The sequence below is a fragment of the Bos indicus genome, chromosome 2 (genome assembly GCF_029378745.1).
Source record: "Bos indicus isolate NIAB-ARS_2022 breed Sahiwal x Tharparkar chromosome 2, NIAB-ARS_B.indTharparkar_mat_pri_1.0, whole genome shotgun sequence".
Lineage (NCBI taxonomy): Eukaryota > Metazoa > Chordata > Mammalia > Artiodactyla > Bovidae > Bos > Bos indicus.
The window spans coordinates 53,503,047-53,528,024 of record NC_091761.1 but is presented as its reverse complement, the minus strand read 5'-3'; the positions used below and the strand labels follow the sequence as shown (position 1 = coordinate 53,528,024).

General features: G+C 34.9%; 1 protein-coding gene across 3 annotated transcripts in view; it reads left to right on the top strand.

Annotated features, from left to right (window-relative positions):
- ARHGAP15 (Rho GTPase activating protein 15) overlaps positions 1–24,978 on the top strand; it is a 697,929-nt gene that overhangs the window by 129,473 nt on the left and 543,478 nt on the right. For all 3 annotated transcript variants that reach the window (XM_070799862.1, XM_070799861.1, XM_070799863.1), the window contains one exon: positions 18,988–19,077. In XM_070799862.1, the coding sequence (XP_070655963.1) occupies positions 18,988–19,077 (90 nt within the window). The remainder of the gene's footprint in view (positions 1–18,987; positions 19,078–24,978) is intronic.

Genomic DNA, 24,978 nt, shown 5'->3' with positions numbered 1-24,978 from the left:
AAAATATACACAATAATCTTAAAATAATTATTATATTCCAATATACTCTATTAAAAATAAATATACTATATTCTGTAGTACATAATAGGAAGTATAATGTATTAAATTGATGCGAAAGTAATTGCAGTTTTGGCCCTTGAATTTTAAATCAGTATAGCTAGGCTCAGGCACATCTTTATTAATCAAAAAGGAACCATTGCAATCAACACACTTTTTGCCCATGAGAAATAAGTCTGGGTATTCCTGTAGTGTAAAAATCTGTGCTTCAGGCTTCACCGAACTCTTGGAAAGCATAGTCTCCATCCTGCTGGTTGTGGAAGCATTTTCCCTGCAAAAAGTTGTCAAGATGCTTGAAGAAGTGGTGGTTGGTGAGAGGTCAGGTGAATATGGTGGATGAGGCAAAACTTCCTGGCCCAATTCGTTCAACTTTTGAAGCATTCGTTGTGCGATGCGTGGTCATGAAAAAGAATTGGGCCCTTTCTGTTGACCAATGCTGGCTGCAGGCATGGCAGTTTTCGATGCATCTCATCAATTTGCTGAGCATATTTCTCAGATGTAATGGTTTCCCCAGATTCAGAAAGCTGTAATGGATCAGACCAGCAGCAGACCACCAAACAGTAACCATGACATTTTTTTAGTACAAGTTTGGCTTTGGGAAGCACTTTGGAGCTTCTCCTCAGTCCAGCCACTGACTTGGTCATTACCGGTTGTCACATACAATCCACTTTTCACGCATGTCATAATCCAATTGAGAAATGATCCACTGTTGTTGCACAGAATAAGAGAAGACAACATGTCAAAATGACGGTTTTCTTGATTTTCAGTCAGCTTATATGGCACCCACTTATTAAGCTTTTTCACTTTTCCAATTTGCTTCAAAAGCTGAATGACCATAGAATGGTTGATGAGTTCTTCAGCAACTGCTTGTGTAGCTTTAAGAAGACCAGCTTGATGCTGCTCTCAACTGGTCATGGTCAACTTCCAATGGCTGGCCACTTCACGCATCTTCAAGGCTCTCATATCCTTTGCAGAACTTCTCGAACCACCCCTGCATTGCACATTCATTAGCAGTTTCTGGGCCAAATGCGTTGTTGATGTTGCAAGTTGTCTCTGCTGCTATTTTGAACTCTAATAAGAAAATCACTCAAATTTGCTTTTTGTCCATCCTTTCCATAGTTTAAAATAAATATAAACAGCAAGTACTAAGTCATTAGCAAAAAGAATATCAAGTGAGAAATGTGCATTCAGATGATGTATAACCTAACCACACTTATTTAAGTATGTATTCCAATATCAAATGGCAAATTTCAACCATGCAAAAACTGATATTATGTTTACACTAACCTAATAATTATAACTTATCATTGAATTGAGTCACTTGAATTGATTCACACATGCAGAGAAGAAAAAGTATATTAATTCAAGGAATGCCAGCATGTATAGTCTCCAAAAAAAGAAATATGTATCCACAGGCAGCATAAAATATTGTTTGTGAAGCCATTTCTCTATCTGGGGTTATAGATGTAACATCCTGATGTCCATATATACATTCCATATGTATCTTCCTCCATTGCCTCTTACACTTACTGCTTTCACATTTAATACAGCATGTCACAGACTGTGGTGCCTGATCCCACATTCCATGTGTGACAATATTTTTTTCTCACTGAAATTCTTTCAGTTTATAACCATGTCCCATTTTTATCAAAAGCAGTCTCTCCCCTGAAGAGAGATGTAGAATCACTTTGCTGGTGTGTGTAAATCTGAGTTTCATAGGCTCTGTGTCCTCAGTGACTTATTCAGGGAGGACTGATCTATTCTCTTTTTCTTTTTCAATAAGGTCATTAAAGAGTAGGATGGCTTTTGAATCAATAATGGATGAGTGGGCTGAAGTTCATGTCTATATAAGTTTTCTTCTCAAACTGATGAACCCATAACAAAACTGAAATTTCATTGAGAAAAAAAAGAAATGGGTACATTACCACCTACTACTGCTCTCACTTTCTAACATGAAGGAAATACCCTAATCCCAAATCTAGGTCAGATAAAACTTCAGAAAGAAAGATAGTCTTCACCAAGAGAGGACACTGTCTCCTTCTTAATGTCTATATACACTGTCTTTGTTTTGTTCACTTGTTTGGTCCAGACTGGTTGACCCTCTTGTGAAAAGGAGCATTGGAAAACCAGTGGTGTCCTTAGATCTGGGTTTTCTGGATTTATAAAGGAAAAGACACCGGTCATATTCTAGATTCTGATTTGGAACTCACTTTAAAATTTTAAATACTGTCATTGGAAAATAATGCAGAATCTATTTTTAGTAAAATATATTAAACAAATTTGTATATTTTAACAGGTATTAATCAAACTTTTGCATAATCACCACCCAGGTCAAGATATAGACCCTACAAGCCCTGCCAATTATCTGTATGTCATCATAGCTTATTCCCTTGTCACAGACTTAAATGGCATCTTAGTCATTATTTTTTCACCCTTTATTATTTTCCCACCTATACCTATAGCTCTTAAAAATATAGTTTATTTCATCTGTTTTTGAATTTGTAAAATGGAATCACTGCATGCCTTTATTTTGTTTCTTGCTTCTTTCTCTAAATATGTCTTGCTTTTTCTTTCTTTTTGTTTTAATCATTTCATATTTTTCTCTCTTGATTTGAGAGTGATACATTTTGTGTTCTATTAATGACTTGCCTGTAATTATAACTTATTAAAGACTAAAGCTATTCAAATATTATTTTAGAATGTTTTTTAAATTCACTTATCTCCTTCCCAATGTATATGCTATTTCTGTCTGTATTTTAATTCTTTCTTTTCTATGTTAACACCACTAGACATTATTTATCCTGTTTTATAGAATCAATACTGATTTATATTTGCCCAATATTTGCCACATCCCACGTTATTTATTGTTTCCTGTCTCTTAGATCTTCCTTCTAGGATTACTTTTCCTTCTGGTTGAAGTATATTCTGAGAAATTCCTGTAGTAAGGGTCTTGTGGTAACAATCTGTCTGAGCGTCTGCTTGTTTCAAATCTCTCTATTTCTCCCTCATTTTGGAAATATATATTCTCTCTGGATATAGAATTTTGAGTTGGCAGTAATTTTCTTTCAATACATCTAAAATAGCTTTCCACTGTCTTCTGTCATCCATTATTGTGATCAAGAAGTTACCTGTTAATCTAACTACCATTCTTTGGTTGCTCATAATATTTCTACAGTTTCACAATGATACATTCGAATGTCAGTTTCTTTTTATTTCCCTGACCAGATTGTTAGGTCCCCTGAAATTGATTATAGCTCTCATTAATGTAGTTTATTAATAGAAAATCCCAAGCTATTATCTTTTCAAATGAAACTTCTTTTACATTTTCTCTTGTTTTCTTCTAAGCCCCTAGTTAAACCTATGTTTTCTCACACTAGCCTCCACATGCTTTATATTCTTCTTTCTTTCTGTCTCTCTGAACTGCATTCCAAATAACTTCTCTTGATTTATTTTCTCATTCCTTAATTCAATCTCCCTTTGTGATAATCATTGTTTTTTTTTAATTATTATAATTTTAATTTCTAGAAGTTTATATTTTTAATTTACTATGTCATTGTTACACTTGTTTTATTCACTCACACACATTTTAAAAACTCACTTTTATTGTGTGAAAATTAGAAGGCATTTTTTTTTTTCAATATTCTGTGTCTTGTGATTCTAACATCTGAGCTCTATGTCAGTTTCTGCTGGTTCTCACTCATGTTGCTTTGTTTCGCTGTGTGTCTGCTTACCTTTGACTTTGTGCTAATCGTTATTAAAATAACATGAGAAGATCTCCGAGGTCTAGGATAAATGCATCCTACTCCAGAGTGTTTTGCATTTTCCTCAGATTATCTGTGGGCATGTCCAGTGATTGATTAGATCAATCTAACACCTTAAAATGTTCAAGTTATGTGTACATAAGAGGAGGGCTACAGTTGTGCTATATCTTATCAGGGACAGAAGTATTCACTCCTTCTTCTCTTACATTGCTCTTCTACAACAAAGGCAGTCTTCTTTATAATCCCTTGGGATTGGAGAAAAGCTACAGGTTTAATATTAGTTTGCCTTTATCTTTTGATAATGCCCTCAGACAAGGTGTAGTTGTGTTGCTTCGATATTATGCTTTCTCTCTGGGTTCAGATTCTCACCTCTAAAAAATACTTTCCTTGGAAGTTCCCACTATCTTTTCAGCTTTTCAATTTTTAAGGTAAATTTAAAAAGAAGTATTTTATCCAGCACTTTTCATTGTTTTCAGTGGGAGAGTTGATCCAAATAGCATAGTTTCTCATTACAATCTACCTCACTTTCATTTAAATATGCATTTGGTTAATCAAGTTTGTGCTATTTATATAAGCCTTGGTGGGAAAAGACTTCATAAGAATATGTATTGAAATCCTACAATGAACAGCTTGCTCGTTAGGGCTACATATAAGGCATAGAGATATAATCAAGATAGTCTTTGCTTTATAGCGTCTCTGCCAAAAAAATAGGATGAGATGAAACAAGAAACACAGGAGAGTTTTTTTTTTTTTTAATAACATTTAAAGGAAGGAGAGCTCACATCTGTGAAAGATTTGAATTAGGCCTTGAAGGATGGTTATAATTTCAGTATGAGGAGATTTGTGGGCAGGGAAAATTCCAGCGGAGTAAAAAAATGAAATGAAATGAAAATGAACAATGGTATGAAGCTGAAAATGGGCAAGGTCTGTGTGCTAAAAAGAGAAATGAATTTTTTTAGTTTGGTTGGAAGATAGGATAAAAGAAAATGATTGAGAAGACTGCCATGGATTGAGATTTGCTACCAGGGGCAGCTCTTTAATAAGGTGTGTCTGTAGTCTCCAAACATTTTCACCCTAGAATAATCTCTCATGGCTCTTCTTTTAACAAATATATACTGAACAGCAATATGACCCAGGTGTTATTTGTTTGAAAATGACCGGTACTGTAATAAGGAAGAGACAAGAGAAAAATTAATTCTAACTTCAATTCATTTAGTCCAAGAGCAAAAACTTTTGCTTCAAAAGCAGCTACAGTATTATTTAATTCATCTGGTGCCAGAGACACCCTAAAGAAACAAAATTTGTCAATTTGATTTATCCTTTGAGGCCTTGGATCATATCCCCTTCCGTTTTTCAGGTACACTTATCTATTTTTGTACCACCAAAGTATTTCAGTTGGCTCCTGAAATTCAATTGCAACTTTCCTCCTGTGTACCTTCCATACTTTGCGATTTTAGAGCATCTGCCTGATATGGGGTAGACCTTGGACTATAGCTCTGGGATCTGGCAAATATGCACTGCTGGTTAAATACATATATATATATATATATATATGGATTGCCTCATGAGGAAGAAGCTGTGTAATTTAGATAACTCATTCATTTATTTATTTTATGAACTGTTAACAGCTCCTAACAGGTGTCAAACTATGTGTTATTAAACCCTAGAGATATCCAGATTAATAATATATGATCCCTACTCTCCAGGTGCTTATGTTTCAGTAGGGGAAACAGAATCATACTTAGGTTTATTATAATAGAATATGACTAACATGATAAAGAAATATAAGAAAACATGCTTGGGGAACCATAGGTCTAGCTACAGGTAGTCCTTTCCCAAGGAAACTGTGGTGCCGAGTAATGCTCAGCTTACATATCTCTTCATGTATTAATTCTACAAATATCACTGAGGGTGCTCGATGTTAAGCCACTATTCTAGGTATTAAGAAAGATACAAACATGAAACAAACTCAGATCTGTCATTTGAGGGCCTGAAAAGAAATAGAAAGCACACCCAAAAATCAAGTAATTGTAGTGAAAAAGCGGACTTTGATAATTGCTCCAGAATGTCATGGACATGGGCATGAGTTAGTTTTATGGTAACTAAGTGGAGAGAGAGATTGTCTCCAGCTGAAAAGGGTTCTAAATAAATCCACACAGGAAGTGAAGTTTGAGGACGTTTCTCAAGGCTGAAGAGGATTTCAATGCAGAAAAAAGGGGGGAGAAAGACACTTCACCTGGAAAGAAGGGAGTGAGTAATGATAAAATATGGGAAATCAATTTCTTAATTTATTTATTTTCCAAGCATTATTGATTTCTTGTATTGCTCCACATACTATGCTAGTCATTGATCTTAAAAATATTTCTTGGTGGTTCCGAGGCCTAGGGTATATATGCACCAGTCCAGACTGTTTTGTGCAGACTATTAAACCTTGAACCGGATTGTGAGAAGAGGTGATTTCTTTCTATAGGCACTGTGGAGCCCTGTATCATTAATATCGTGTTGGCCAAAAACAGATGTTACTGAAAAACCTCAACAAACCTTTTGGCTGACTCAATACTGTGTGTGTATATGTGCTAAATTGCTTCAGTCGTGTCTGGCTCTTTGCGACCCTATGGACTGTATACTCCAGGCTCCGCTGTTCATGGGGAATCTCCAGGCAAGAATACTGGAGTGGGTTGCTGTGCCCTCCCCCAGAGGATCTTCCCAACTCAGGGACTGAATCATGTCTCTTATATCTCCTACATTGGCAGGTGGGTTCCTTACCACAAGTGCCATCTAGGAAGCCCCAACTACTGCATATCCTCAAATTAAGAGTTAGAGTTTTTAGCGACAGTTTGGGGGAATTAAGTATCAGCTTACGTATCTCTTTATGTATTAATTCTACAAATATCACTGAGGGTGCTCGATGTTAAGCCACTATTCTAGGTATTAAGAAAGATACAAAAAAAAAAAAGAAAGATACAAACATGAAACAAACTCAGTTTCTTCTACAGTTAAAAAATTAAGATAAGACTTGTTAAACTATCTGAAAAACCTATTCTAAAAATCTATGAATGGATGAGAGCAATAAGGCCTGTGCTGGTATTGATAAAGATTATATAGCAAAACAGCTAAATCTGTCATCATATGGCCCAATGCATTTAGTAGATCCCAGGACATCTTCTCACTCAAAATATGCACTAATATTCTCCCATGACCTGATCTTTTAGCAGTCTGTTCATTTGTAAAGAGTCCTCATACAAAGGAAGCAAATAGGGTCATTCATCTAAGGAGAGCGGAAAAATATGCTGTGGCCCAAACATGGTATATCAGCACATCAGTGAGCACCAGTTCAAACAGGGAGGTATTTTCCTGTGATGCCAGAATACGTGTTCTATGTGGCACCTTACTAAAACAAATGCATTGTGCAAACTTTATTTCTGATTAAAAAGTATCTCATTTCCACATCCACCCAAAATCAGCCCAAGTGAACCTTACTTCCTTTTATATTTATCGCATGATACTCAGAAAACTTAGTATCAATTTTGACATAAATTCTGAAGTATTATAAGCATTTTAGGGACCATTTCTCCCCTCAAACCATACAGTTATAAAGCCAGTTGTTCAATATGGAAACTACATGTCGACTGTGTATGTAACTTGGATTTTTTGGCTACTTTTGTTTTTCACTTTACATTGTACAAATATTTCTAATCAGAGGCAAACACTGGCAAATTTTACTTCTAATGACGGAAAACTTTTCCAAGGCATTTAATAAACTATTAACGTTTTTAGACCAGTCATTCAGCCATAACCTTGAAAGCAAAAAAAGAGTAATATGAAAGGCTTCATTAAAATAATTTGTTTACTTTTTCTTAATATTGTTTACTTCCAATGCAGATAATGAGAATAAGCATTAATTAAATAATGCAATATATTTAATGTTCATTCACTGTAGCATGACTTTAATAACAAAGTGGACTTATTTATGGGAGTAAAATGATGTGATTTAGCAAAAAGATGAAAACAGTTTTAATCAGAAAGCTATTCATGAATTATTGAGTATTCTGTACAAAATGAATATGGAATTATTTTATCTTTGTAAAGTGAGTGTTAAGCCCTTATTCAGATCCCTGCTCAAAAAAAATCATAAAAACAGAGGTCTACAATAGATCTACTGACCTTAGCATAACAAAGCTATTTAAAATCTGTGACTAATGTCTTAATTCTTGTAATAATAGTGCTCTGGCAAAGTCAGCATGGCTTATATTGGGGGCAGATTATTAGTACAGCTGTTGATTGCACTATCATATGGTCTCATCATACATTTAAAAATTAAAAGAAAAAAAACAGTCCAAAATCTAGAGGATGACAGGTGGGTCTTAAAGAAAGAAAAGAAAAGGAAAAATGAATTCTAATATCTGATTAACACAAACTCTGTAAGGAAAAAATGAAATCAAGTGATCGATATTACTATAAATGAGGCCATGTTCTCTGGTTATAATTTTCTCAAGATTTGGCCATTAACCACAATAAATTCTGTATCTTACATAATTTTTAATAACCACAAAAATCTATGAAATTGATAGGATGCTTTATAAATGGATAATAGCTTACTGTCCAATAAACCTCACCTTAGGCTCTTTCAGAAAACTATTTTAATTATGAAGCTTGACTCTCTGTGGTTTATCATTTTGGTCAATGTAATACATGTGATTTAGAGCTTACATTTCTCTAAGATGAACTGGACTTACTCTACAGTGCATTTTAAAACTTACTGAATGTACGTATTTATTCTTCCTTTAAAATTCACTCCTAAATTGAAATGCTCTAGGAAGCAGTATACCATATTAGGTAGAACTAGAAGCCTCTAAGTCAGACCACCTGGGTTAGGAATCCCAGATTCACATTTTATTTGTTGCTACAATCTTTGATGTTTCTACTTCAGTTTGGGGTTAATAAGAGTACCTACTTCCTAGAGCTATTGTGAGATTGTGTGAGGAAATCGATGTAGCATGCCTAGCACAAAGCAAAGATAATACATATATTTATTATTGTTGTCACTATTATTATTACATACAGCAATAGAGCATAGTGGTTAAGAGAACAGACTTTGGAACCAGAACTAGATTCAAACACAAAAACTGCCATTTAATGACTATACATTAAAATCCTTGTCTTAATCTTCTTAACAATAATGTAAAGATATTTCAGGTTAAAAAAAAAAAACACTACTCACTGTCCAAATACAATTCAGAATTTCTTCAGAACTTCATTCCTTACTCATCAGTCAGTCAGTTCAGTTGCTCAGTCGTGTCCTACTCTTTGTGACCCCATTTACTGCAGCACTCCAGGCCTCCCTGTCCATCACCAACTCCCAGAGTTTACTCAAACTCATGTCCATTGAGTCGGTGATGCCATCCAGCCATCTCATCCTCTGTTGTCCCCTTCTCTTCCTGCCTTCAATCTTTCCCAGCATCAGGGTCTTTTAAAATGAGTCAGTTCTTCGCATCAGGTGGCCAAAGTATTGGAGTTTCAGTTTCAGCATCAGTCCTTCCCAATGAATATTCAGGACTGGTTTCCTTTAGGATGGACTGGTTAGATCTCCTTGCAGTCCAAGGGACTCTCAAGAGCCTTCTCCAACACCACAGTTTAAAAGCATCAATTCTTCAGCGCTCAGCTTTCTTTATAGTCCAACTCTCACATCCATATATGACTACTGGAAAAACCATAGCTTTGACTAGACAGATCTTTGTTGGCAAAGTAATGTCTCTGCTTTTTAATACGCTATCTACGTTGGTCATAACTTTTCTTCCAAGGAGCAAGCGTCTTTTAATTTCATTGCTGCAGTCACCATCTGCAGTGATTTTGGTGTGAGTGATTTTGGTATGAGTGATTCTTATTCATACCATAGGCCAAAACAAATATTCCTGGTCAGTTTTCTGCTGCAAGGTGCTTGTGCCATTTCTCGGTTCTGTCATCCCCTAGTGGCGGTTGAAGAAAGGTTAAGACAGCATAGGCAGGTCTGCAAGCTGTGTTAAAGCTGTGAGCTCAGAAGCCTCTCACATTGTTTTCACTCTTATTCCAGTGATGAGAATGAGTAATATGGCCAAAGGTTAATGTAAAGGGGGACAGATAAAATGTAGCCTCTGGCTGTTTGAGCTACTTCCCAGAAGAAAGTCTAGACTCTTGAAGAGGAAGCACTGCACACATTTTAGTGGAGAGCTACCTTTCCCCATCATAGGAAAGAAACCAATTGTCTCAGTCCTGATTCTCTAGAAAACAAAGCCAAAAATAAGTACCCATGCTTCTATTTGAGAGGCATGAGCGCAGGACACAGAGGGAAAGTAAAAAGGAAGCGAGGCGGGAGATGATGGGAAAGGGTAAAGAGGATGTGTTATCATTCTGGCCTACCACTCTACACAGAGCCTCATAGAGACACTGGAGAGGGCTACTGGGCAGGTGCACCACGATTTTCAGAGAAGCTGCAAATAAACTGGAGAGAGCATGAAGCAGTCTGTAGGAGGAAAGGATGGGGTAGGAGAAGGAATTATCAGCCAGATCTCGTCCCATTTTTTGCTTCAGTTCAGTTCAGTTCAGTTGCTCAGTCGTGTCCGACTCTTTGTGACCCCATGAATCGCAGCACGCCATGCCTTCCTGTCCATCACCAACTCCCGGAGTTCACTCAGACTCAGGTCCATAGAGTCAGTGATGCCATCCAGCCATCTCATCCTCTGTCGTCCCCTTCTCCTCCCACCCCCAATCCCTCCCAGCATCAGAGTCTTTTCCAATGAGTCAACTCTTCGCATGAGGTGGCCAAAGTACTGGAGTATCACCCAGTCTCCACTCCCTGTATTGTATATATCCTGGACATACCCTTATGACTACTCAGAAAGTCAGATCCTATCCCCTGTAAAGCAGCATTTCATCCAAATCTAGAGGTGGTAGGGAGCTAAACATCTATCTGCACCTTGGCAACTGAGAGGGTCTTGCATTCCAAGAAGGCGTCTAGACTTCCACAGGAAGTGAGACCGTATGGGCCCAAGCAGGACTGGCCATCTACAGGGACAGCTGAGGCCAACTGAGTGAATGAGAGGCTAAGGAGGGAATCTGAGGGGCTGCTGGAGGTATCAAAATATGCCCAAACTACTCACATTGCAGCATTAAATAGTTTTTATGTAATATAAACGTAAGGCAATATAAGCATGCAGCAAACATGGAAGCTTTTATGTTTATTCCTGCAAGATTTTGATTCAGGATAAATACAATAAGTTCTTAAAAGGAGAGAATACTTTCTCCTCAACAAACAAAGTAAACAAACGTATAACATTCTAGTGCTCCAGATCACTAACAAGGCTTTGCTTTTCTGAAAATCTGGTTTGATTTGGTCTTGTACTGAGAAATTTCACTGGAGAAACAATTTCAGCTATTATTAACACCATTTATATTCATATACATAAAACTCACATCTTACAATCAAAGTATCCACTTCTATGTTGACAGCAGCCATACTTTAGACATTAATAAGATCAGGTAGCCATTCAGCACTCTTTCCTAAATCATTTTGCCAAAATGAGAATTTATAAGTGAGTTTTATCCTCCTGCATGATTGATTTTCCAGAAACAAAACCAGTTATGTGATAGAACTTAATTCCTCTAAACAGATTTGGTGTTTCATGTTTCAAACTGATAAGGACAATCTGAGTCTATATTCTGGAACAGCAATTAATCCAAAATAAAAAATGGTAGCTAATAACCTGTTTCATAAAATCTGAGCCTTGTCTTTTTTTCAACCACGTCGAGTAATAAGGGTATGAGAATGAGTGGCCCAATGATTTGTTGCCCACACACATGCCCAGTCTTCATCATGGAAAATGCCATCAAGTAAAAGAGCATCTGGCCTTTGATATTTCTTTAATATACATTAAAAGCCCTCAAATATCCCATAAAGAAAAATGGGAACTTAATTCCAAGTGTTTAATCTAAGTCAGGGAAAAATATATTATGGAGAGAATATGCTGTCCACTATTATTGGGAAATGGTAAAGATGTACTAAGAAATAATAGAAATCAGAAGTGGACAAGACCTAAGGTCAATTTTTAATAACTTTGCCTTTTCCAGCAAAGAGCTTTTATATGTTTTATTGTCTAGAAGAAGTAACTTTTAAATACTTCTATTTAAATATTTAAAAAATCAGTCATTTATATTTTAAGTTTACCCAGAATAAATCTATGTACACGTTTAGACTTAAATTTATATTTAGTCCATTTTTAAAACTGCGTTTTTATAATGACGTACAATGTGATACATTGGCATCATGTAGTTTAGCAGACTTTCTCATGTGTTTTATAGCTGTAGAATCAGAAATGTTTTCTATTAAAGGATTCTTTAATTTCAGGCTTCTTGAATAAAATCTTGATTGTCTTCCAAATAAATTCTGCAGCTTTTCTGAACAACTTATTCCAATATTTAGCAAGACTGATAATTTCCCCCTCTAATAAAGCCTACTCCCTAAAGTTGTTCTCCAAGCCTGGGTCTTTTTGCTTTAAATTTGTAAAAATGAATGATTGATTAGGATCATTTTTATATAGCCCTTCATTTACTTAGTTTTCTTTTCTTGAGGTGGATATTTTTATTTGCTAGACTTTTACCAAAATCTCTTTAGCTTTTTCTGGCATACTTTAAAATTTAGCCCAAAATCTCTATCATTTGCTTCAATTTTGCTATAATATTAGTTCCTATTAAAGGTCAGTATAAATGAGATTATTGTGATTTTTATGTCAAGTATTTCTCATTTTATAAACTATAAATCTGAGGTGTATTTTTAATTTTATTTATTAATATATTGGAATGAATCTGGAAATTTTCTGTTGCAGGTTTCCAGTTCATAAATTGATTGAGCAGTTAACGGGTTTCTGTTTAGGGCTTATTTGGGGCCACTTTGCTAGATTTTAGGAAAATAAAGATTTATAAGACAAATCCAACTTGTTCTGATTGTATAACTGGAGGAAAGAGACACGTCAGAAAGCAGTTGTAATGTGTGGATAACAAAACAAATTGTCAAAAAAAGTGTGTTTCAGAGTAGGGAAAATGGTGAGAAGGAGTGAGTGACTGTGTCTACAGAGGTGAAGGAGAGCCTCATGTAGGTTATTTTGGAGTTACATCATGAAACGGAGCAAGATTATGGCAGATGGCGGGCAAGGAAAGTGGTTGAAGAGAGACATAAATGTGTCCCAGATGAAAAGGGGTGCATGTATACTCAGATCCCCATATAGAGAGTTGTGAAAGGATGTTGCATTTTGGAAACTTCAGCATTGCTGGCATATAGAAGAAAGACGGATGAATGGAACTGAGAAGGTGGTTGGAGGATAATGAAAAGAAGCCTGTATACTCTGCTAAGGTATTTGTACATTATTCTGTAGATAATAAATTTTCTAGAAGAACTATTTTTGAGATATATATCTTAGAAAAAAATTGAAAACACAGAGAATTAATTGAAATGGTTTTTCCTGTGATCAGAAGAAACAGCATGGAGAGGAATTCAGATTAGAGAAAATAAGAACTCGAATGAGACTGTGGTCTAGTTCTAGAATTTGTGGCTGTTGATGGAAAGTGGAGAATTAAGAAAATAAGGAGAATAAAGGAGGTAAAGAAATGATTAGCCAAGATGAGCAATAGAGAAAGGGGGCCAACTCTGAGAAGACAGTGATTTCACAGAGTTGTCTGTGCTACATCCTAATGATAGAAAATAGAGTTCTGGGGGCAAGAAACCACTGGGAAGTTAGCATATTTATAAGTGATGGATCAGATCATAGGTAAGAACAAAACCCAAAGAACGCTTATAAGCTATGAGAAATAATAAAGGTCTAGAACTATAAACCAAGGATTACTAACATTTGAGAAATGGGTTTCCCTGGTGGCTCAGTTGGTAAAGAATCCACCTGCAATACAGGAAACCAACTGCAATGCTGAAGACCCAAGTTCAGTCCTTGAGTTGGGAAGATCTCCTGGAGAAGGAAATGGCAGCCCACTCCAGTGTTCCTGCCTGGGAAATCCTATGGACAGAGGAGCCTGGCAGGTTACATTCATTGGGGTCACAAGAGTCAGACATGACTTAAAAACTAAACCACCACCATCACCACCACCAAGAAATGGGATGAGGAAGTGAAGTCAGTGAAAAAAAAAACAAGCAAACAAACAAAAAAAAAAAACAGAGAATGCAACATATAAAAAGTGAAGAATTTGGAGAGAAAATGTCTTAGCTTGAGAGACAAAGAGTTTTAAGGAGAAGAGCCAGCAGCATTTCATATTACAGAGTTCAGCTGGAATGTTTATAGGTGAGAAAGCATCAGACTGTTTCTGTTGACCTTAATGGTTAAGACATTGTGAAGAGAATGGAACAAGAACAGAGAACGTAACTACAGGAAACTCTGAAGAATCCTGTTCATCACAGAAGGAAATGGGTGAGGCTGAGAAACTGTGAAGTTGTGGCTCAGTGCTTGCTTTCTTCTGTTTTTTTTTGTGTTTTAAGCAAAAGTGACCTCAGTGTGATTATAGGCTAAAGGATATAATCTACTTGAGAGAAAATAAGGGATGTAATCGGATGGAAATAAAAACTGCCGAGGAAAACCCTTGGGATGAAGAATGAGCATCTCTTCCCCTGAGGAAAAGCAGGACGTGCCTTATGAGTTGTTCGTGCACTATATGGCAGACAGACCAGGTGCTTTTGATGCTCATAGATGTCACTGTCATGCTCAGACATGGGACTTCATTAGACATAGGGACAAAAGTCATAGACCCAGGTTGAGAAGTCTGGAATCCAGAAATCAAAGTAGGAAATGAGGAAACAAGGAAGAAATAGAATGTGTTAATTCTCATTTTTAGACCTAAAAAGGATGTTAGGTGGCCTAGTAGGAGAAAAGGATAGGTATGGAGGGGAGGCAGTGTTCAAGGACTTGGGATTTGGAGTCAGATAAAAATGAATCCATATCTCAGCTGAGGCCCTTATTAAGTGTATGAGCTAATGCAATAAACTTAACCACTCTCTGCCTCAGTTTCTTCACATGTCAATTAAAGGCCATGGCGTTAACTTCATAAGATTGTTGTAAGGAAATAAAGAAGTTGATATAAAACTTTCAGAGGGAAGACATATAGAATATATTCTGTTTGTTCATTTTGATTAGACAGACTAACTATGAAAGTGGGGAGAATGGTGAATGTTCTAGCACAAGGGCTCTATGACCTCTGTGAATTATGAGTAAGCCATTTGGTGGGATAACTTGAAAAAGGTACAGCTTTGTAAGAGAGGTGCCATTCAAAAAATAGAAACTGACTAGGAGCACATAAAAATTCTGCAAAGCACTCATAACATTAGTCTTGGCAATGATTTCAGGGGTATGTTAAATGTCCTTATCACAATGATAGTGATGAAAGTGTCTCTGCATAGAGTCAAAAGCCCAGCTTAAGTAGATGGCCATTGTTTGCAATGTTACTATATTGAGTAGTCAAGTCATTTCCATAAATTTGAGGAATATGAAGGGGATTGTAGAAGAAGAAAACGTGGATGAGAGAGTGGAGTGAATCATCAAATGATGGAGAGAGAGGGGCAGGTTGAATTGCCTGCTGAATCAGGACACAGATATGGACATGAAAGGAAGTGAAATCCAGGGCTTGACACGGGGAGAACACCAAAAGGTCTGCAGATTTCAGTAACCTCTAAACCAAGCATGACAGGGTGGGAGTAAGAATGACTCAGAAAGCGGGATTTGTTAAGCAAAAGTCAGAATGAAGATTATTAACCATGGAGAAAAGGTGAAGCAGTGAGCTCATGAAGAACATAAGATATGGGTCAAAGTCATATGAGTGAGCACTAGGAGGTGACTAAGAGTAATGGACAGAGCAAGCAAAGCAAAAACTCACAAAACAAAGACTGCTTAACCAGTAAACCAAACATAAGCCCTAACTGGTATAAAATTGGAAATTTTAAAACGCCCAAACCTTCCTTCCAAAGCATAAACCTTAATTGCACCTTGGTATTTTCATTTATTAATTTAGTAAATATTCATTGAACAACAGTTAGTTACCAGACGTGGTTCCATACATTGGAAAAATAGTGGAGGAAAAGGCAAGCAAGTTCCCAGCTCAGGGAATTAAATTCTAGTGGGAGAAAAACAGACAGCATAAAACTATGTATATTAATTCAACTAGGAAGAGATCTATGGTGAAATTAATACTAACACATATATATGGAATTTAGAAAGATGGTAACAATAACCCTGTGTACCAGACAGCAAAAGAGACACTGATGTATAGAACAGTCTTATGGACTCTGTGGGAGAGGGAGAGGGTGGGAAGATTTGGGAGAATGGCATTGAAACATGTAAAATATCTTGTATGAAACGAGTTGCCAGTCCAGGTTCGATGCACGATACTGGATGCTTGGGGCTAGGGCACTGGGACGACCCAGAGGGATGGTATGGGGAGGGAGGAGGGTGGAGGGTTCAGGATGGGGAACACATGTATACCTGTGGCGGATTCATTTTGATATTTGGCAAAACTAATACAGTTATGTAAAGTTTAAAAATAAAATAAAATTAAAATCATGAAAATAGAAAAAAAATAGGTAGAGAGTTATCAGTAATATTGGGATGCCACTATTTTATATACGACAGTCAGAGAAAAGACTTCTGACAAGGTGACATTTAGCTAGGATCTGATGGAGAAGGAGTCGGCCATGTGAAGATTGGGAGGTATTCCAGGTAAACAGGTGGTGTAAAAGCCCAGTGGGAAGATCAAGTTTAACAGAGAAAGACAGAAACAAGATCAATATGTCTGTACTAGTCTAGTGAGAAAAGCCTCTCTTTTCCCTAAATGTTTCATGTTTTAACATGAATATGATCACACTGTATATTCAATTTTCAAGAACAACATAGTAGATAAAAACAGACTGAAGGGGCGCTGCTAACACTCAAATACTGACTCCTCCTTTCCTACATGTGTTACCTTGGTAAAGCTTACCAAACCACTCTGACACATTTTCTTACCTGTAATATGATAATAATAATAGTACTTACTTCATACAGGTGCAATAAGAATTAATAGCCATAAAACACATAGAGAAATGTTTGGCCCATAAAAAGTGCTTCTTATGTAAAATCTTTTCATTTTTTATTCCTGATTGCATTATGTGGGACAGATAGTCTTTTTTCTTACATATGCTTATTGATGATTATTTCTATTGGTTCTGAGTGTCCCATAATTCAAGTAACTGTAGAAACGGATTGCTCTTAATTTCTCTATGTCATAAATCACTTGACAATAAACATCATTATCATACTTTAAGATTTTCCACAGCAGTGATCACCTGGGTTGTGGAGTATGGGAAAATAGTAAAAGTATTTCACTGTCTGAAGCATTCATAAGAGCCGTGCTCATCTTGATTAGTTTTCCATGGAATTAACCTCCAAATAACAAAAGAAAGATACGCTGTCAACTGATGCTTTGCCAACTGAATTTATCCTGAAGGAGAGCTGTGCTTGGCCTGTACAATGTTTCCAAAAAATTTTTATTGAGGTGCCAAAACTCAAGAAAATCTCAAATTTTACTATTAAAAACTACTTATTTCTGGCTTGTTCTGAAAAATAATTTATTTACTGTAAACTAGTAGAACATAGTGGGTAAGAGGCAAAACTTGTGGATAGATTTCTTATAATATTTTTTTTACTATTTATTCATAATTTTATGTTTTAACCTTAAGTTCATAATGTTAAAAATTATATAAAAATATTATAAGCTTTGTATACTAAAAACTTAAAGTATTCTTTTGAAAATGGCTTGAGAAAATGGAACTTAATCTCTAGGAAAACCTGGAGTTCCAGCTCACAACATATAAAAATAGTTGGAATCTTTGAAATGTGGCTTTAAATAACTTTCTTTAACAACAGTAAAGAAATTTTCCATACAGGTAAGTTTTTATTTTAATGTTCAGAGTTATGCAGATTTAAATTATGTACGTATGATGCACTTGAACTAAATGAAAATATGAAGAGACAAATATAGAGGACATTCCCATTAATTGATTATTATGAATTACTGAGGTAAAAACAGCATTTAAGTAACACCCACATTGTACTGTGTAAAAGGAAGCACATGCCATAATCTATTTGATCTAAATTAAATTGACTAAATACAAATGTATGAATATATATTACACTTATGTGTATAGTCTTAAAAGACAGAAAAGTGAATTCTTAAAAGCCATACAATTGATCTTTTAAATTTATGATTTTTTCCTTTTTTTAGCTTTCTTGAGATATAATTGACAAATAATATTGTGTAAATTTAAGGTGTATTGTGTGGTGGTTTGATATACATGTACATTGTGAAATTATTGTCACACTAAGATTAGCTACTAAAAATATTCATTACCTCACATAGTTACCTTTCTGTGTGTGTGTATGTGTGGTTATAAATTTTAAGATCTATTCTCTTTAGTAATTTACAGTCATCATGCTGTATATTTGATCCCCAGAACTTATTCATCTTATAACTGAAAATTTGTACCCTTTAGCAAATTTATTCCCATTACCCCAGTGCATGGTAACCACCCTGTTTCTATGAGTTAGACTTTCAGACTCTGCATGTATCTGAGATCAAGAAGAATTTGTCTTACCGTAACTGACTTACATACACATATATTATATATGGGCTTCCCTGGTGGCTCAGTGGTAATGAATCCGCCTGCCAAACATGAGTTTGATCTCTGGGTGGGGAAGGTCCCCTGGAGAAGGAAATGGCAACCCAATCCAGTATTCTTGCCTGGGAAATCACATGGACAGAGGAGCCTGGTAGGCTACAGTCCACAGGATCACAAAAGAGTCAGATATGATTTAGCCACTAGACAACAAAGCAACAATATTTTATATGTATATATATATATATATATATAAACATTTTCTTTATACATTTATCCATTGATAGGTTGACAGACACATCATTTCCATGTCTTGGCTATTGTAAATAATGCTGCAGTGAACATGAGTGTGAGAATATCTATTTGAAACTGGAAAAGAGAAAGAAGAAAGCCTTTATGCCATTAATATATAGCTATTAAATCAATAACTTATTTTTTCTGACATGCATCACCAGTGTTGTGTGCTTTTTCTTCTTATTACATTTTTGTTTACAGAAAACTGGGAACAAACCAGAAAGTGTGGATTTGTGTGGGGCACATATTGAGTGGGCCAAGGAAAAATCAAGCAGAAAGAATGTCTTTCAGGTAAGAATGTTACATAGATTCAAATTGTTCCTATTCTTTCTAAATCTTAGCTCTCCTGGGTAATCAAAACAAGACTACCTTGTTAAGATGTTTTCATGAGCTTGAACTAGCTGTGCAGAGGTCATTGTGAAAAACTGGCTTCTCTTCCTGTCAAATTTTGGTTGTTTGTTGTTTTTCCCTGGTGACTGGTTGCTATCTAAACACAAAATGTTTATTGTATGGTGATTAATTATATACCCAAAAGTCATTGACTTTTACAGTGTATTTGATAGCTGCTTGGGATTCAAACCTAGAATGCTTGGCTTACATAGATTTAGTGTAGGATTTTCAGAAATAAACAAACTAAGATTCACTAATTATGATAAACTATTTGCATTCACTGCCATTCCTGCCTTCCAGTCATAAATTATATTTACCAGTGCAACTTGGGGGATGGAGAGAGCTGAACAGTTATAGAAATCAGTGTTTTCAAATTATATAATTAATTTTTTTGAAAAAATAACTGATTGATATTTCAATCATGCTGCTTTGAATGGAAAGAACCAGATGAAATCCTTCAAAGAAAGGAAATGGGAAAACAATATTTCATGTATGATTTTACTAAAATCCCTTTGGCAATTAATAACTTCAGATTACAGAAGTTGATCTTTTTTCTGTATTTATATGACATTTAATTTATTTTTAGATATCCAAAGTAACCCAGAACTTTATAGGTTTGTTTTAGAATTTACATCATTTAGTAGGAACTAAATCATTATAATTATTGTATTAAATGTATTCTAAGACCATTTTAGCCCTTAAAGAAAAATCAACTCTATTCTTAAATGCATCACTAAAATTAATGTATAGGGTCTTATAGAAGAATAGGTAGGTGACATTTCTTATCTGATCTCTCATTGGGAAGAAGAACCTGATGTCCAGTTTGTTTTTGCATTTTTCAGATGCTTAATCAGGTCTAGCCAAATAATTTGGACTCATAGTAATTAAAAAAACGAAAAAGCAAAAAAAAACACTTTCAACATATTATGGAATAACTTATTTTTTCTGATTATAGTTGAATTCTGTTTAGGCGTTCATTTTCATAGGGTAGAGTTTTTGCTTTTGTTTTTGTTTTAACCCAAAGAAGAGGAAGAAGGAAAGAAGGAAGGAAAGAAGAAAAAAAAAAGGAATAAAATATAGAAAACTAAAAATATTTGCCAAGAAATCAAAGGACTAAAACCAAAAGTGATTAGAAGGTGAATTTACAGAATCAAGAAGTAAAATTAAATTGTGCTTTGAAGTGAGGAATTGTGGATCAGTGGTATATTCTCTCTCCCAATTTCTTGCTTTTTTAATTCTGCTGTAAGTAAGAAAATTTGGTGTTATAATCCTAGCCTCTATGACAACATAAATAATTAGTATGGCTAGTTCTGAACTGGATAAGGTGAATTAAGGGGTTTAGTTTTATTATGTGTTGTTAGTTTAGCATCCTAATTACCAATGTTGCAAAATAAAGATGTTAAAATTTGATATTGACATAATTCCTAGATAATAGAAACAAACCGTCAGAGTTGAATTAAGGACGACTTTTTTAGTTTCTTCTGTTAACCTTATAGTTACATTAGTTCACAAATGAGGATGATACTCAAATATGAATGATGTATACAGGCTGTGAATATAGAAGAAAAATATCCAAGTATAATTTTACAAAGCTATGAATGTAATATGTATAGATATATATTTAAACCACCTGTACTGATAATATGCATCATCCTAACATTTTCTGAGTGTGACTAGCTACCTCTGTTATAATATTTTACTCATTTTTCATATTTCTGAATGTAGATACTTCCAAAAATATTAAAACTATTCTCATTGTATTAGTTTTCCAGAGGGGAAAATCTTACCAGCTAGTTTTGTCTGTAAGGTACCTGAGTAGTTCAGGGGACTTCGGTTTTCTTACGCCTAGGTTACCGGTTTCTGTCTTGTACCCTTTAGTTTAGAAAAACAAGAAGTAATGATAAGGATGTTGTGAATAATAAAACTAAAGAAAGATTAAGATTTCATTTCCTGCTTCATTCTTTTTAGGCTGAATCATGTGGTTTTCTTGTCATGCTGAAATCTTTTCATCACCTAAACACATAAGCTTAGGTAAAATTTACTAATTCCTATCCATAGTGGCAACCCATGAAAGTAAGTCTTTTGAGAGGAACAATATAAATAGCTTTTATAGTTGTTAATGAAAAAACATCAGAAAGGATTTGCCAGAGAGCTAAATCTAGATGACTTGCATCAATATTTGATTAGGTACATTAGCTGGTATAACTCTCAAATGATCAGAATAAACATGATTATATCTCAAAAACATGGTACTAAGGTATTGTTGGGTGTGTGAGTGTGTGTGTACAAGGGTTTCATTACCTACAGAATAATGAAGCATTTCTTCCTGACTGAAAAAGACCATCACAGCTTTAGCTGATGTGCTACATCAGAAATAGCTTTAGAATTCCAAGTTTGAATTAGGCATGGTGTTCAATCTCAGTCTATGAATTATAGATTACAGATATCTAATGACTATTGAGATTTTTGGTTCAAGAAAAATCAAAGAAGAGCAAAATTAGAAATAATTTAAAATTTGAAATCTGTCATGAAAAAGTTGATGGATTAGCAATTATATGGCACATAATTACGATGTCTCTAGAGAAGATGAACTTAAAATGAAGAGAAAAGCAAACAAAAAATCACATGCCTAAGATATGCTTGAAAGACTCAAAAGCAAACATTTGTGACACAAAGAATGGAAGGATTTCATCTGTTTCCTTCGTATATGTCATTTGGACATTTGAGTTGTTCATTTCCTTCTTTGTATTAAAAGTCAGATTCTTTTCATAGTCTTATTAAAAACTCTTGATATAGATTCATTCTTATTTGATTGGTACATGATAGCATAACTGTGACAGCATTAATTAATTAGATTTCTTATTCAGCTACTCTTAGTAAATCACAATGATGCTCACTGGCTGAGTTCAAGAACATCTGCCTATTTTATAATAGAACAGTTTTTCCTAATTGACTTTAATAATACATAACATATTTTTTAATTATTAACAACTTCTGTTATAAAGCATACTTAGACAAATCATAATGTATTTAAAAAGTATAATTGTATATAGATGTATGCATATATGATGTATACGTCAATGTGTAAATCCACATCTAATAGCTTGACATTAGGAAATAGAGTGATTCTTCCCATACACTTGTTCTTCTCACACACTAACACTGAAAGACGTATTGCACTTATTAAAAAAAAAAGGTCATACATATTCTAAACTAAAGTAGTAAATGTTCAATGCTTCTAACTTTTGTTCAATTCTTCGTTTAGCATAATTGTCAAGGACCGTCGCAAATCTGATGTAGCTTGAGAAAGCATTTAGCAACTGAATGATTTGAAATGAACTGTGGTACAAGTTTTCTTAGTTAAGAGCAACACTAGGTCTTCATCAGGGAAAGAATGAATAAAAAGATTTATGTTCAAATCACATGTTTTAAACATTCCTGCTAAGTGCTAGTTTGCTCTTTGGTATTTAGCCTGAAATTTAAAGCACTGAGGATTAAAAGGATTACAACATAATCTTAAATAATCCTAAATGTCATTTACAGAGAGGGAGTTGTAATAACTAAATAAAACCATGTGAAAGGATGGCAGTGTTGTCAGGCGGCATCTGTAACATGAGTGGTGCTTCTTCACCTTCTTCTCTTTCCTCACGGGTACATCAAGCATTTACAAAGCTTTTTAACAGAACATTCAGTTGGGAAAATGGTTGCAAAACAATTTATAACAATAAGTAATTTTTAAACTTCTGATATCTTCTTGTTTCAAAGTAGAAGGAAAATTTTCACTCAGATTTCCTTCCTTCTTTTGAACATACAACTCTCTGAGCTAAAGGTTTGTAAAGTCTGGGACAAAGGAGTTCACGATATTGCTCTCAAATAATTAGATAATTCGCCTCTAAAACATTCCCAACCTCTAAGGAGCTGCCCCCTTGTTAAATATGATGGTCCCAAGCACTGTAATTAATCCAATGCCTTTTAATTCAGTACTAGAATATTCTTTAATCCTGTCATGTAAATTAATTTTGCCTCCCCAAAGAATATACAAATGTAGAGACTATATCCTATACTGGTTTTTTAAACCACAAGACTGGATATACCTTTTAACCAGCGCTATGGTTACTATTAAGGCTAAAATTGAATTTTTAATAAAAACATAAAATTCACTGTCATAATTTTTTTTTTTAAGAAATTGTGTCCACTATTATAGGCTCTGTACTCCAAGATGATTTCTGAGTGTCAACTCCAGTCACTTTTTAAAATGAGGGTAAAGAATAGGAAATATACTGTTTTCTTGGTCCTTTTCATTACACCAGTAGGTGATTACTCATTTGAAATAATTAAACCTTTTCTTGGAGCTAGAAGTGACTAGGTCTCAGTTTTTCTCAGTTGCCTTTCAAATAAAATTAAAAATAAATGCACCCATAAACATGTAACAGGCTCATCTACACATTACATGTTTTAAATAAGATATTTTTACTCTTAATGAATTATGACCGATTAAAACTTTATCAATTGCCTGCTTTTAAGACAGAAAAAATTAAATGACTCAAGATGAAAGTCTGTTTTTCCCCCCCTTCTACCACCAGTTTATTACCTCAACAAAAATCATGATCAAATTTCTTGGATCTGAGATTCTTTTTTTAATGTATAAAAATATCTCAAGGGAGCAGGTTCTGTCCCTAGAAGTAAATCTCGGAATAGATTTATCATTAGTTGTATTTCTTCTGTGACTTTGGATGGAGTCTTCTGGCTATAATGTATATTCAACATATTCATGTAATATTGTCCATGGATATGCTTTACATTTAAACATAATTTGATTGCTCTTCCTGATCTGAATATGTCTTAGCTTAAAATCTTTAAGTACTACTTAAGTTTATTAATGCAAAGATAATTTAATAATATCTTGGAAAATGTCATTTTAAGCCAAAAGGAAAACTACTGGTATTTTGCTTTTATCCATTTCCTTCTGTTAAAACTGATGGTTTAAAATAAATCTGAGCTTTTACCAATTTTCTCTTTCATTTTTCAATGCTTGTAGTTAGACTAAATGCAAAAGGATGATTCTTCACATTCATATATGCATTAGATTTCGAGTAAAGCTGGTTTCACTTTAGAGAATTACTCACAGTATCTTAAAAGGCATGGCATTAAAAATAAACCAGAGTAAGAGCAGCCTTAATGTCTCATACAGTTTTTTTCCCTTTCTTGCTTGTCCCCAATCATTTTATCTACCTATTAGATATTCATCCATCATTCAGAAGGTGCAGGGGAGAGAACACAGGAGTCTAGGGACGTGTGTTCCAGTTTTGGTGCTGTCAGTTGTAACTTTAAGTAGAACCCAGGGTAGGATCCCTCCTTCAGCTTACAGCTTGTCACACCAAAGAAATAAGAGATAAACTTTAACTCACCTGCCTCCTGTCTGTGTTAAGGTTAAAATGAAGCAGTCCTGTATTTGAAAGCAACTTCAGAAGATTGATTTTTAAGATAAATAAGATTGGGTTGAATTCATCATCTAACCACATCATCTCACAGTGCATTGAGAACAGTTCCAGATGTGGATTTGGGAAGAATATGGGTAGGAGAGGTAGGTCTCTCTGAAATACGATTCAGGGTCTCTGCTGCGCACATATTCTCTGTACTGCCTTGTGAACTTAACCAGGAGAAGGTGAAATGCACCACTGAAAATCTCTTCATTCATTGTCTAAGAATACGTGTTCTCAAACTGAGATTATTTTTAGTATCCTAGTCTATAAACAAAGAGTATAGTTAATGTAATATTTAATCAATGCAAATTATTTAATT